General features: G+C 31.2%; 1 protein-coding gene across 2 annotated transcripts in view; it reads right to left on the reverse strand.

The window, feature by feature from the left end:
- Nucleotides 1-628: 628 nt before the first annotated feature.
- Nucleotides 629-16078, reverse strand: part of LOC145247376 (arylacetamide deacetylase-like) — a 42074-nt gene continuing 26624 nt past the window's right edge. For both annotated transcript variants that reach the window (XM_080109057.1, XM_080109058.1), the window contains exons 4-7: nt 10956-11085; nt 6182-6245; nt 3210-3331; nt 629-1353 (exon numbers count right to left, since the gene is read on the reverse strand). In XM_080109057.1, the coding sequence (XP_079965183.1) occupies nt 713-1353; nt 3210-3331; nt 6182-6245; nt 10956-11085 (957 nt within the window). In that variant the 3' untranslated portion in view covers nt 629-712. The remainder of the gene's footprint in view (nt 1354-3209; nt 3332-6181; nt 6246-10955; nt 11086-16078) is intronic.

Raw genomic sequence — 16078 nt, forward strand, 5'->3', positions numbered from 1 at the left:
TTCCTATTCTTTTTTTGTCAACCAATCACATTTTTGTGTACAAACAAACTCTAAAAACAACACAATTTTTAAGATGAATCGTCTACAATAGCTATTGTATTAAATAATTCACAGAGGATTTCTTTGCCATCAAATGTTCAAACCAAACTAATTTTTCCCCCTATTTAATGATTCACAAAAGATAGTTCTTGAATCGGCCTACTCTGGTTCATCTGATGATATAAATTCATTCATTATAAAGACACCCAGTCAGAGGATATCCAATGTTCAGCCAATATCCAGTTGTACATAGGTTAGTGCTCAACAGCAATGCCATTATGTTTTCAGTCTACTGACTGGACATCAGTTGCTTAAATTTATCTATTTTTGGCCACCCCTTCCAATCTGGAAAGATATGAACACAAGGAATCTCCTCTTTCTTCCTTACTATGGTTAAAATAGCACCATGTATTCAATAAGCAAAGCGAATTGTTTAGAATAGGTAATGTGTTTTGGTATTAAACAACCCAAAAAGTGTTGATATGCCATTATACAAAAAAAAAAAAAACAATAATATATTACATGTATATTTCAAATACCAAGATATTTTTTAATATTTAAAAAGTTTCAAATTTCAAAAACAAAAAAATAAAGTATTATTTTTATTTTGAATTAAGACATTCAAGTTAAATAGTATTTGATAGTATCAGCAAAAAAAAAAAAAAAAAAACACTTACATAGTTTCTTTTAAAAATTTGGCCAAGAGGACAAGGAATTTTTTTTGGCTATCTGATCCATCTATGGATATAAAACCATGAAATGAATTTTTAAAATGTTCATGCTTGACTGTCACGCCATCTTCTGCAAGTCTCTTAGCATAAATGAATCCATCATCTCGTAACACATCATACTCGGCTGTGATCATTAACGTTGGAGGCAAAGCTTCCACACGTTGAGATAATAATGGACAGAAGTAAGGATTAAGAAGTGTAGGCTCAAAAGCGTCTGATAGCTTTTCATTTCCGTAATTCTTGAGTGGTTTTTCGTCAATCTCTTTTCGGTATTTTTCTGGAAGCAAGCTCTGATGAACAATATCTGCATATTCAGATGCTTTTAAAATAGCTGAAGTGTGATTGTTATTCAGGAATTCTTCAGCATTAGCAGTGTTTCCTTGGTAATATAATAGCCAGTAGTCAACCAAGGATTTTTGGGTTAGAAATCCAGGAAGTTGGCGGGTCAGCACTGAGGGCATCCTGAAATCAAATGCTTGTAAGGCTGGGTAGATAAGGACCTGGCTTTTTAGACTTGGTAACCCACTCTCAACAGTAAGACGAAGAGCTACGGCTGCTGCTAAGTTTCCACCTGCACTGTCACCTACAAAAAAAAATGTTTTGTAGCCACTTTTAACAAGCTAAAATCAATAGATATAAAATCAATAGTGAAAATATCATTTTAATTAAATGTGTTTTATTTCAGATGAAGAACAGGATTTGTTTTATACCCAAATCTTTTCATGTCATTTAATGTCAAATTCAATAATTTTGATCATTTTTGTGTTTACAAGTTCTTCATATGTAATACAATTTATGATATAAATAAAAATGTGTGAATAGTTAACTGATTTTATGCATTAATTCTTAATATAAGTAATCTTCAAATAACAAACTTAATCATCTATTTTGATTTTTGATATTTAACAAAGAAATTATCCTTATTTTTTCTGTTTTATAGATCTTTGGTTTTGCTTATACAATGCCATAAGATTTTGTAGCTTAATTTATTTAAATAGAGTTTTTAATTAGTATTTGTAACATTAAAAATGTTGCTGGTTTAAAATTCTTCCTATAAACTTAAATATTAAAGTCATTTCTTTTTCAGCTTTTAATAAAACTTTTCCGTAAATGAAATCTTTTTTTAGAAATCACTTTGAAAATAAAAACCTTTTTTTTTACAATAAAAAACTTGTGAAGACAAAGATACAAATGTGATATTATTCTTTTTAAGGAAGTAAAAAGAAAAAAAGGGATGTTAAGACAAAATTTGTCCCTTTAGTGATTGATCATTTTGAGGTACCTTAAATCTATTTGATCCAATTTTACATATTTATTGAATATTAAAGTTAATGTTTTCGAAATGGAACGATAAATTTGTATACACTTCATTTCATGCGTTTGTTTTTAATATTATTTGGGATTTTTACCCAATCATGGCTAACGGACATAAGTATGCAACCTCTGTGGATTAAATAAAGTGTTCCATTCAAAATTCCGTACAGATTTCCAAGTTTTATAAAAAGATTCCAGAATTCGACATGATGCACCTAAAGAAGGTTGGAGGTTACATCGATCTAAACACTGTGCAAATAATATTCAAGATGGGAACAGTCGGGCGAAGAATCCAAATAATACAAAGTTAGAAACATTAACTAATTATTAGTAAATTTCAAATAAATATGTGGATAGTTTGTATATATTTGTATGTTTTCAATTTGAAAAATTTTTGGTTTATTTTATGACATTTCTATTCAGATTTACTTTTTCTTGTTTCGTTAAAAAAATATTCAAATAAGCAAAATGCATTTGGGAAGTTTTTAGATTAAGATAGATAATTCAAATTATTCAGACTATTATTCTCATGTTAATTGTTCACAAACTTTTCGTTCATATATATTACAACCTTCCTCAGGTGAAGGTTTTCAAACATGGAAACATTTAGTTAAACTTAGCGATCTTTACATCGTAAATTACCATTTTTAATCATGGTCATGGTGGTTAGAATGAGAACAGTATATTACAGTGGATTAAATAAAGGGTTCAATTCAAAATTTCATATGGATTCCCAATTTTAAAAAGTACTCCTGAAGAATGTGAGTATAACAACCAAGATGCAAATAATCCAAATCATCAAAAAAAGTGAAATCTGGGTTATCTTTACAATTACTGTCTCCACTTTACTTCCAGCTGATCCTTAACCTATTCTGAACTTTCTGAGCATTTCGTACAGAAGTTTATATTTCATCTGCTGAAGGCTGGGGAATGGGGGAAGGAGCATAAACTCTCTTTCTTTACACAAGATTCAACAAATCAGGGTACAGATGCCAAAGTCTTGTGGTTAGAACAACTGTAATGATGATGATGATGATGATGAATAAGTCTCTTTGCTTAATCTATGAAGAACTAAGTTTAATCTGCACATAACAAGAAAGAAACAAACATGATTAATTTACTGACCAGAAACAGCAATTCGGGTGACGTCAACTCCATAATCTTGACCATGCCGTAAAAGATGAACAGTTGCAGTCAAGCAATCATCAAATGGTATGGGAAATTTGTTTTCTGGGGCAAGACGGTAACTGGATGGAGAGAAACAAAGCAGTTTTTAATATTTTTTTGCTCACATACTCAAAGAGGATACACTTAGTTCCAAAAAAAAAAAAGAAAAAGATTTTATAACCAAGGAAAGGGATTTTAATCTGAGGAAAAAACTATAGAAACTTAAGTAAAAATAATTTTTTTTTTTTTTAATAGGAAACTTGTCGTCACATATTAGAAGTCATTTCGTAGGTAAATTAAAAATTATTTGAAAACCAGAAAATGCCAAAGAAAATTTATTAAATGATAAAATCATAATTTTTTTTATTTACTACATTAAAATTACTAGCAAAAATATGGACCTTTGGAATAGAAGTCACATAGGTTTGGGGAGATTTTGTTTTTACCAAAATAATTACAGACGATTAATAACAATGACGACATTTAGTGCGGTTATCAAATAACTGCACTTTACTATCATAGCTTCATTAATTTTTGTCACACAATGAAGATCAATTTTATTGTTTGTCTCTATTTGCCTTTCCATGAGAGTAGAGTTAGAAACAAGGTCGGTTTTTAATGTAGGAATAATCCTGCTCCTCAAAAAGAAGCACTCAAAATCAAATGACCTGGCTAAAAGGATTTCTCCTTTGCTAACCGAGGAGAGACAAAAATAAAGTGTAATATCAGATCACTTTATCCCTAGCAAAAATTTGCCTGATCAAACAAAAATGGCCGATGTAAGGGAGGTAATCCCTTTTCCGCATTTCGTTTCTTGTCAGGTAGAAGTTATTTTCCTTGAAATAATAAAACGTGATTGTTTTTAATAAAAATAATGATTTTATTGTTTTGTTAAATTCTTTCAATGATAGCAATACTCCTACCCATACTCTAACCATGCTTTTTGCGTGAACTCTCATTTTCGAACTGTTTGACTGACCTTCTATTCTACTGGAACTGCTGGTCTCTTCTCTGCTTTCATGAATTGATGTCAACTGCTGACTGAATTACATTTGTTGTCACACACATTTTTTAACCAATATTTTATTCTTTAGTCCATTATGTTCAACTCATTGATGCCAGGAACAAAGGAATGTTTCTGATTTAGCATTTCTCTTGAAGTAATTCTTTCTTTTCTGCTTTTTTTTTTTAGTTTAATCTTAAATACATCTGCTGTCATTCAGGTTTTTAATAACATTAAATTTCTACATAAAAACAGCAAAAACAACATTCTAAATAAGGGAAGGATTTACATATTAGTAGGCCATGGTTACACAAACTATTAAGTCTCTACTTTCCAATGACATTGTAATAGATAATGAAATTTTATTGGTGCATAAAAATAATTTTTTACAGATTCTTTTTTACAATATTTAAATAGATTTTTTAAAATATAAAATTTTATTATGCTAAGGAATAAGGACATGTGTGACGTTTATTTATTTATTTATTTTTTTTTCTTGGGAAATTGAAAAAAATTGAAAAATGGTAAAAATGAGAAGAAATGTTATAATTATATTTATGTACTGAGTTTTTGTTCATACTGATCAGAGTAAATATTGTGAAAGGATGCTGTGCTGCGACCAAAAAGTATAATAGTGAAATGAAGAGGAATGAAAAGTTTGGGTGGAAGAAAAATGCAAAACAATTTTATAATAATGCTGCTCTAAACATTGTTAAAAATAATATTGCAAAAATAAAACATTGGTACTTTTATTCTAAATGTATAACCAAATGTGTTTGTAATTTTTTTTTTTTTTTTTTTTTTCTTATCGTTACAATATTTTGGGTTATAATGGGGTAGTTATTTAAATGCTGCCCACCTCAGCATTATTTGGCACAAGGCCTGGAAAGTGGGAACCCCGCATGCTCCCCTAAAGGAGGGGCACTCCTGCAATTTTAAAAATTGCCCGAGTAACCCCGTCGGCATTCCCCGGTTGGGGCGCCTCAGGCAGCAAGCAATAAACTTGCCCCACCAGCAAGGCCTGGGAGGGTGGACCTCCTAGGTATTACCCAGGCGGTATACCTCAGTCCAACAGGTGCTGGGCCGGTTCCCGGCCCCTCACCTGTTGGGCTGAGTGTCAAGTGACGAATCCTTTACTGATACTACCCTGTCTCCATGCAGCCGAAGCCGCTAGGAGACACATCCCATCATAAGAGGCTTATAATGGGGTATGATCCCGCATAGTCGGGAGATTCTATTTATAAACGATGCTGCTAGGAACTGACGAATCAAATTAATTCACATTCTGCTACCAACCAATCAGAAACCAGACTTGCTCCATAAATATTAAACCTTTCTGTAGCAATTTTGCATATGTTTTTTTTTTGTCTCAACATGGGAAGAATCTTTTGCTCTGTGGATTCCAACTCCAGTTCTGTTTACTGCAAACCAGTCAACTTCCAGGACTTGTGTAGAACAACGAACCCTCAGAAACTGTTCTGAAACTAAACATGGCTTACACTTCTAGACTTATGCTTAAAATGCTTGCAGTGATTTTATTTTAAATTGAAATAAGAAAAAAAATGCAGGTTATTTAGTTCAACTTTTTTTGTTTTGTGACTTTAAACTTACTCAGTAAGAACTATTATCTAAAGAAATCATTTTCTAAAATTTTGGAGAAAACCTCAAACTAAATTTATGTTTTCATGAAAGCTGAGCCAAACACCCTTGCAAAATTCTACTCCTGACATTTGGCTACACCCTCTTGGCAACATCATATAACACTAAATGGTAACTTTTCAATGATGGACAGACTCCTTTCACTGTAGATCCCATTAAAAAAAGAAATACTTTTTTCTTATGTAACTAAAATTTGCCAACGACTTTGAATAGTAACAAAAATTTCTTGAAAAAATCACTAAATTGGTTAAGAAAGCTTATCACTTACTCAACAGAAACAACGACAAAACCAGTTTCTTGAGCCATTTCTGCTGTCAGTGAGTGATACACATCTGAAATATGCAAAATATTTGGCATTAAATTTTAAATAACTTAAAAAAGATTTCATTAAGCAATTCGTGGGCATTGCAATATAGATATCTAAATTTTAAAATTATTGAGTCATCTCTCTTTGTTTTTAGACTGTTTGCAAAATGGTGGACAGGACTGACATTCTTCTGTTATTCATAAAATTTGATTTTCTTATTTAAAAATAAAACGACTTGATCAATTTACATTATTTTTGGAACATGATATTTTTGTTCCATCTTAGGTATATGCATCATACAAATTTTTCTTTGTTTTCGTTTTTAATATAGGGGGAATTCTGAACAAGAACCAACAGCAGATATATTATAAAAAAAAACTTATACCGAGTTTAATATTCATTAATTTTTTTTATTATTGAATTGGGAATGTCTCTTTTTCAGAACAATTGAAAAACTTTGTCACATGTTGTTTTCATTCAATCAAGCTAATGTTTTTTGATCAGCAATTTACAGCACATATTTCTTTGTAGAGTTAATATATTGTTAGAATTAACTGTAGATGAATTACGTTTGATCCTTTAGGCTCATATACAGATTTAATATTATCTAATTATCGACCCAGAATAGCATGGCTGTCATAAAATTAACATTTCTTTCCTCTTACAGAGAACAGCCCTCGTGAAATGTTTGAGTCGCATAATGATCAATCAGACTTCTCGGCATATTAATTTCAACTGGATCTTCAAACTACTTCCAGACAATTAGGGAATTATACAACAGTCGGAGAGAGCTTCAAGACACACATACAAAAAGGCACCTTCTTTCTCACCCCAGTAAACTTGACAACAAACAACGTTATTCTCCACCGGAAGATATGCTATTCAAAAATTTTCCGACACCTGAACTTTCTTACTTCCTTCACTGTGACTGTTTTAATTTTTGGCATAGGCCACGCAAAAATAATATATTATTTGTTATTTATGAAAGAGCTTTTGATGCTTCTATATTATACAAACAAAAAATATTGAATTTGAAGTGAAACAAATGGTACCTAACCTATTCAAAAATTACGACAAAACAATAAAAAAACAATTATTAATGAAAAAAGAAATTCGTGAAAGGAAGCAAAATCACTTTATTACGCTTACTAAAAAAGAGATAAGTTGACAGGGGAGATAATTAAGTTCTGTTGCTTATGCCACATGACAAACGTAATTCAAAATGTCGGACAAAATTTATTCCCCATATAAAATTTTCCTTTAATTTGACGACTTTCTTGTTACAAAATATAATAGGGATATATATTACAGTCCATTTGAAGATAATTTCTAAATATATTTGTTGGACATTTGCAAAATACTTTATATTCTTAAAAAAAGATATATCACTCTTATTTGTGGGCTCGTTTTTTAAACAATTACAAGGATAGAAAGAGAATAAAATAAGAATTCCAATGATGTTAATATCATTTGCTCTTCTGCGTTGAATATTTTTATATTCCGAGTTAAAAATAAAAATCATTCAAAAGTGATAACAGGAAGGTTTCATACGTCTCATTTCAATTCAAATTTAATTGCTGAAATTTCAAAGCATTAAATATTTCCAGATGACTAGCATTACTATAACCACCGTAAAGTTATAACTAAGCAAAGCTGACAATGAATATTTCAAAACTGCTAAAATGTATATCATTAATTTTTATATAGATAATAGCTTCAGAAGTTATTAGAGTTATAATATGTAAATATTTGATAATTATTAATTGTATACAACTTTCTTTAAAACGTTATTTAATTTTGAATAAAAAACTGAAATTCTATGTACACAGTTAATAGTAATAAGCCCCCCCCTTCTATGATTGTCAGCAACTCAGTATTAACAGTAAGCATTTTGTTTCATTGTGTTCATTCTCTTTATCTTCCTTTTTCTTTATTTCTCTCACATTTTCTGGTTCTTGTTCAGAATTCACTTTATACATAAAAAACTAAAATAAAATAAAATCTGTATGATTTACATACCCATGATGAAACGGAAATATTGTATTCCAAAAATCACATAAATATTGTATTCCAAAAATCACATAAATTGATCACGTAGTTATATTTTTTAATAAGAAAATCAAATTTCATGAGTATCTGAAAAAGTGACTGCCTTGCCCACCATTTTGAAAAAAAAATCAAGAAACAAAGGGAGATAACTCAACAATAACTGATATTAGATTTATGTTGTAATACCTATGAATTTCCATTAATCATTTAAAAATAATTTTGTTTATAAAACTAAAACTGTTTTATTAATTTACGTAATTTTTTATATATATTTTTGTTTTTTCACAGGTACATACATCATACAGATTTTTTTATGTTTGTTTTTCACCAATTTACATGATTTTTGGAACATGATATTTTTGTTTCATCTTAGGTATATGTATCATACAGGGGAATTCTGAACAAGAATCCATATTCTTTTTTCTCTTTTCTCATTTTTTTTTTTGTTTCTTTTCTCTGTTCAAGATATTAACAATATTCTTAAAACAAAAAGTAAACTTAGGAGAATTTATCACTTAAAACAGTAAAATATAATTTATTTTTATTAAATTATTTAATAAATAAAAATATTTAAAATTGTGCTGACTTTTTTATGATCTAATGAATGACATCATAACCCAATCTTTTCAGTGTCTTTAACCAAGTGATGTAAGAGTCTGTACATACCTCATACATTGATTATAACAGAAGTGTATAACTAATTCAAACTTACATAAATTGAATGAAACTGCCAATAAAATCTTCCATTATATTCAATATTTATATTCAATATCTTAATAGATTTGAAATTTAATGTTTTGATAATTTTTTTTATTCAAAATTATTATTTAAAGCTTATTTTTGTTTAAAAACTGGCCAATGCTTTCTTTTATATAACAAATTTCAAAGTTTTGATGCCAATGCTATTTTATTTTTCATATGCCAATAATATTGGATAATTTTGCATCTCTCAAAACAATTTACAGATAGTAAATACTGGCCATGAAGGCTCTTGCAGCATTCAATGGCTACACTCCAAACTCGGTCTTGTAGTACATTCTGCTTTGATGGAATAGCAAATAAGTACCAACTTTCAATATAGCTGCATTTAAATATAATACATCCATGAACAGACTCAATCTGTATGATATAATAATGTGCCAAATTTACACATCTTAATTTATAATTCATGTCTTAAGGTGAAAAGATACATAAAATCTGACTGCATAATTGAAAAGAGCATATAATTTTACATAAGAGTTCAAAGTTTCATATGAATAACTTAATAAATAAATAAATCGTAGAGAAATTACTGAATTTCTTGATATGATAAAGTTGGATTTGAAGGCAGAACAGTTGCAATTTCGAAATTCAGTAAAAAAAGAGAATCATTTCAAATCTGACATTTAGACAGCTTGTGCCCCTCCTTTGTCTCTGGAGATAAGTAGTTAAAGAAAATGGTTACTTGTTCATTTGTTAAGAATAAAGTTTGTAATTTAAGTACAAATTGTCTTTGTTATCCACTTCTTCTATGGGAATGTCCCAGTTAGTTGCCAAAAAGCAAAATATCCAGATTATTTTGGGCCTTAGTTCCTTGTCACACAAACAACATCCATACTCCACATTTTCCATACAAATTCTATAATTTACCAATTCATGTGCTAGTGTTATGCTGGATACATATGATGTACTAATTAGTTATAAACTAAAACTTCCGGGTCTTTCTTTCTCATCAAATCTTGAAGTTCATAAATTAAGTCCATTAAGTTCTTTCTGCTTCATCTAACTCTAAATCCTTTCTATCACTCCAAACATATTCTCACACCTGAAGATATTCTCTATCTCTACAAACCTACTATGAGATCATGTATGAAGTATTGCTGTTATATTTGAGTTGGTGAATCTCTGTCCCATTTGAAGGTTCTTGATAAGGTGCAGAAATGTATCTGTAATTTAGTTAACCTCATCCTTTCTTCTACTCTGCATTCTCCTTTTCACAGATATGAGACCTGTAGCTTTGTTTTTATTTTCATGACTAAGACCAATAGGCACCTCCTATCTTTGCACTAATCACTTTCCATTCTTGTTAGCTTGTTGCATCAAGTGGGTTCATGTTTTGTCTGGAGAGATTTCCACAAAAAAGTAAAAAAATAAAAACAGAATAAGGCAAAAACTTAGAATTAAATATAACACCACAAACTCCTTTCCATTTATCTGTTTGAGTTGGCTACACTTGACAAAATTACTATTTATCTACCCTGGCAATGGTTTGAAAATACTTAGTAACGTTTTTGTTCCATTCCGCATCAAGATTTGTTAAGCATATATTATGATTGCCAGAAAGTACAAGGTTTTATTCAATACAATTAGGAAAGGTATATTCTTTCTTTTTAAGTATCTTGGGTGAGTTTTTATAAAAGAAATTTAAATAAGATCCTAATTGCACATTATGTAAATTTATTGTAATTTTATAATTAAAACTTCACAGAGTGAGGAAAATACTATTTCAAATTAAAGTGTAACAGATGGAAAAAAAATGTTATTTCCAACTAAACTTGACAAATCAACAAAAATCCTATTTCAAACTCAAGCATGACAGCCCAATGGAAAAGAGTCTATCACACTACAAGACAAGTAAACACATTCTTTTATTCATCTTTTTAAAACTTACCATGAAGCAAATGAAATGAAGCAAAGATTAACTCACCGACATCAAGAAGAACCCAGCCACCACCATGGAAAAACACCAAACCAGGAAGTTCTTCAGATGAACTTTTATCTTTATGAATTGGACGGAATATACGGACTGGTACACCACTAAAGTTATCATCACGTATCTGTGAAAAATTATTTGAAATTCTGAACATTAGTTTTTTTAAATTTATTAATTTTCATGTGATTGGTTTTTCTGCATATATAATCACCTCAGTTATCACAAATTTGGAGCTCACATTTTCTTTTCATTTCTTTTGTCAGTAATGTAAAAATCATGATTTAAAAACATGAATATGATCAAAATACATTTTCTTTTCATGTTTTTTGTCAGTAATAAAAAAATCATGAATATAATCAAAATACATTTTTTTTTCATTTCTTTTGTCAGTAATGTAAAAATCATGATTTAAAAACATGAATATAATCAAAATACATTTTTTTCATTTCTTTTGTCAGTAATGTAAAAATCATGATTTAAAAACATGAATATAATCAAAATACATTTTTTTTTCATTTCTTTTGTCAGTAATGTAAAAATCATGATTTAAAAACATGAATATAATCAAAATACATTTTTTTTTCATTCATTGCATGTTTTTTAATATAACACTTTTTCCATTTCTTCATTCAGTTCTTGGCAATATCATTGAACTTTGCAAGATTTTTCAAGCTGCACTTGTTGGATACTAAAGGACAGAAAAGGCAGTGTCCCATTGTATGGTTATTGTAAGGTTGGATGTCTTGTAGCTTCATCTGGCCATAACAGTTTTTTTTTTATTATCACTCCATTCTCATTTTCAAGTGGCTGAGTGGCTTCCATTGAACCTACACTGCTTCTAAACCAGGAGGGAGGATGTCAGAACGGAGATTCTCATATAAGAGGAAAGGGGGGGGGGCATTCTATAAACCTGTGACCCACAGCTTCAGTCTGACCTCTTCCTGAGATGTTAGGAACTGGACATGGCAGAGGAAGCTTTTCCTTGACTTCAGCATTGGACCATTGGTTAGCGTCCATGAAGGAGATGGCATACATCACTGGTAGCCTTTGTGATATCTGGCAAATTCCCATCTCACATGTGCAGTTACAATGCTAGCGAGATGCAGAGGTCATTATTTTCATTAAAATTATATAAATGTGTAAAAAAACATTGAAATTATTTTTCTGTTATTTTTTAACCGATTTAACTATTATTTTTTAATTAAAATAAAAATTTCCTAAAGAATTAAAAAAAATAATTTAAATATATTTTTTTCTGCTTTTGGCTCTAGTTCTTTGTGATATTTAGTTATTAGATCCTTCAGTTTGTGGTTGGGGGTTTTACTGGCCAATCATGTGGAAATTTATCTTTATAATTGATGAGTGTTGCTACATGAAAGGGATTTGAGAAATATCAGAGGGTCTGATTGGTTGTTTTAGATTACAAATATTTTGTACTCTAGGTTTACAGATGTCATTGAAGATTTATTTATTCCCTTCTTAACTGGATTTCTTTGTCCCAAGTAATTCAGAAAATATCAACGATGAACATGGAAAGCATTTCACCAAGACAGACAAAGGATTCAATTCCAATATGATGGATGACCACTGCAAGGTGAGGAGTGCCAGCAAAACAAGCATAAAAGCAAATCCACAAATTCTTTTTAAAACATTTTGCTTTGTCCAGAAATGTTGTTCACAAATGTTGTTCACAAATGTTTGCAGATACAATCAAATCCGTAGTTGAAGGGAGCAACAAGTGGAACATCTGATCACTTCCATCACAAATCTTGCTCTCTTGTTTTCCCTGGTTGTCTTTTGATTGGTAATGTAATTCTGCAATTATTTTTTCTTAACACATTCTTCAATCCAAAATACAGACAATAAAACATTTATATTTTCATTTACATATCAACCTTGAAATTATTAAAATAATCAAAGTCACATTCCAAACACAACATTTAAGTAAATAAAGGCTTCTGCTCGAAATTCTGTCCAAATTCCAGAGTTTGACAGAAACATTCCCGAGTTCGACAAGATACACCTGAAGAAGGTCGGAGATTATATCGACCGAAACGTTGTGAAAATCACACTCAAGATGAGAACAGTAATAATAATACAAGACTCAAGAGTTTATCATTTTTGGAATAACCAAGATTATTTCAGAAATATTAATACAGCATTAATTTCATGGTATTAATAACGTAAATAAATAAAATTAATTTTGCTGTTTTTGTGGTTTTATTTGTGGAAATACATTGTTAGATCCGAACTTATTGGTTGTTTCTACAGAAAACATTACAATGAATAGTGATTGTAAAAATGTGCAGGTAATACCAAAAATGACATAATGCTATTAAATATGAAAATGATTAATGGTACACAACAACTTATTTTCTAAACAATTTTAAAATTTATGTTTTTAACATGAGAAATTTTCACAGTAGCAATTAAAAAAAAAATTCTTTAAGATTTTTTAATTGAATATTTTTCAATGGTAAAATTTTAATGTTTTTTGTCCTTTAATCTTGCACCTTCAATAAAAATGAGTTCAATTTAAAGCTTTCATTTAATTCATGAGTAAAGATATTGATATGAACTTAGCTTTTTTATTTTTATATGTAAATTTGGGTAGACACAACATTAATCGTCTAAGGTATGCAGACGCCACTGTATAAAAGTACAATCCAAAGAGACCCTCTAACATATGCTGAATACTGTGGTGGAAGCAAGTGAAAGTAAAGGACTTGCTTTAAACATCTCAAAAACGGTAAGTATGGCAGTATTCAAGAACACCCAAGCTCCAACATGTAAGCTACATAGTTGTGGTGTACCAGTTAAACAAGTTGATGAATTCATATATCTGGGCTACTGGATCACATCTGATGGCAGGTGCACTACTAAAATACAAAATCGCATAGCAGCAGCCAAAGTCACCTTCAAGAAATTGTCATCAATAATAACCAACAGAAATATTAAAATAGAAACCAAATCCAGAATACTCCGAACTTTTATATCGCAAGTTTCTTAAAGCGTGACTAGCAAAAGTCCAGAATCAGATCACACTTTTCTTTTAACGGTTAATTTAAAAAAAAAAAAAAAAAAAGAAAAGAAGTCTTTTGAATGCTGTTGTTATTAAAACTTAAATTCTTTTCTAAAGTTTACATTTTGGAGACGGAAGTGTTTTTTCGAGATAAGTGACTTCTATATTAACCATACTTTTTATTTTTTGATTCAAATATTAATAACTACATTTTATTTCAGTATTTAATTTATGTATTTCTGTTTTATTAAATGCTAGCTTTTTTCTCGTCCATAAACGTTTATTTATCTACCAAGTTTATTGCAAAAATAGATTAGGTAATTGTATTCATTTTTAGTTCATGAGAGGGGAATCTATAACCATGCTTTCCCTTAAACACGTCCGTTGAACTTTTATTAAGTATAATACTTAATAGTTTTTATTTTTTATTTTTTTTTTTAATGGAGAGTAGAAAACGCATTGTGGATGCATTATCGGCAGCTCCCGTTACTCTCGCTTCTCCTTATTTGTCCCTTAGTCCTCATTTTTTTAATGAGTGATTTTTCTGACAAAGGGTTGGCAGTATTTTGCGCAAACAGTTGGCAGAGATGGCGGAAATTTTCTGTTTCTATGTCTATCCTTGTAGCCATGTCACTAGTAAGGGTGCTGGAGGTAAACGTTTTATCTGGGCTGACGTTATCCGCCTGATAGTCAGGGACCCGAACCTTGGATTAACCATTAAAGAGGCTGTCCTATCAGCAGGTGCAAAGTACTGGGGCTGCTGTATTGCCATTTGGTGAATGGATTCTGGACCATGCAGTAGCTTCTAGTGGGCCTCTCGATGCCATATTAGTGGCTTTACCTTATCATGTTCTACAAAAAAAAAAATTCCCCTCTCTGTCCTGCTCTAAGTAAATCTGACGACCTAGTCCACAAATTCCTAAATTCCATAATGACAAGTTTCAAGAAAAAACACACGATTAAACCCGGATCTGAAACTTCCAACGTAGACCCCTACTACCATGTCTCCTTCTCCAACATCAGGGGTCTACATTCTAACCTCCAGAGGTTGAAACCAAATTACAGGAGACTAAACCAGACCTTTTATTTTTAAGCGAAACTGGCATTGGACAGGCTATTTCCCTAGAAGAGTTCACAATTAAAGGATATTCTAACTTAACTTCCAAATCTGACCCCCAAGATCGCCATGGGCATGGAATATGTGCCTATATAAAAGATGGCTTTCCATGTGGTAGGGACATGGCCAGAGAAGATCCTAACTTACCCTATATGTGCTTCCGGGTTGCATTAGCTCACATTACTGCATTTATATTTACTCTCTATCGCCCCCACAACAGCGGAGTTACTATCTTTAAAAGCATATTTGAGAAAATTGACCAAGTCCTATCTGCTTATCCTTCAGCTAGCATTCACGTATGTGGAGACTTCAATGTTCACAACATCGAATGGTTGACCCACTCAAATAAGACTGCTTCCAACGTAATAGATGTATGGAAACTAAAGCTGCTTTCAGGACTGCCAGCAACCATTGTAAGAAAGTAATAAAGAACGCAAGAGAGTTGTATGCTCAATCCGTCAAGTCCAAAGTAGCTGAGCAGCAGCTTGGTTCCCACCAGTTTTGGCAAATAGCAAACAGAATCCTGAACAGAAGCGTGTGTTCTATCCCAACTATCATCAATGGACCTGAGGTAATCTCGTCAGCATCAGACAAAGCCAAACTCTTTGCCAAGAACTTTGCAGCTAATTCTACCCTTTGCGACCAAGGCCGCCAACCCCCAGTATTTCCTCCTGTACCAGAAAACACGCTATGTGATATACATATATCTGTATGTGATGTTGCCAAGCTAATTAAAAACCTTGATTCCAGTAAAGCAACCGGGCCTGACGGTATTCCAATTATAGTACTCAAAAAATTTCAACCAGAACCAGCGCCCATACTTACAAAACTGTTTAAACGTTGTCTTAAGGAGAATAGCTTCCCATCACCCTGGAAAATCTCATCAGTATGCCCTGTATTTAATAATTCAGGTGATCGCTCATCCCCCTCTCAGTACAGGCCAATAAGTCTCCTGTGCGTCATGAGTAAGTTGCTGGA

This window comes from Euprymna scolopes, chromosome 25 (assembly GCF_053919585.1).
Source record: "Euprymna scolopes isolate OS-2025 chromosome 25, ASM5391958v1, whole genome shotgun sequence".
In the NCBI taxonomy this organism is placed as follows: domain Eukaryota; kingdom Metazoa; phylum Mollusca; class Cephalopoda; order Sepiida; family Sepiolidae; genus Euprymna; species Euprymna scolopes.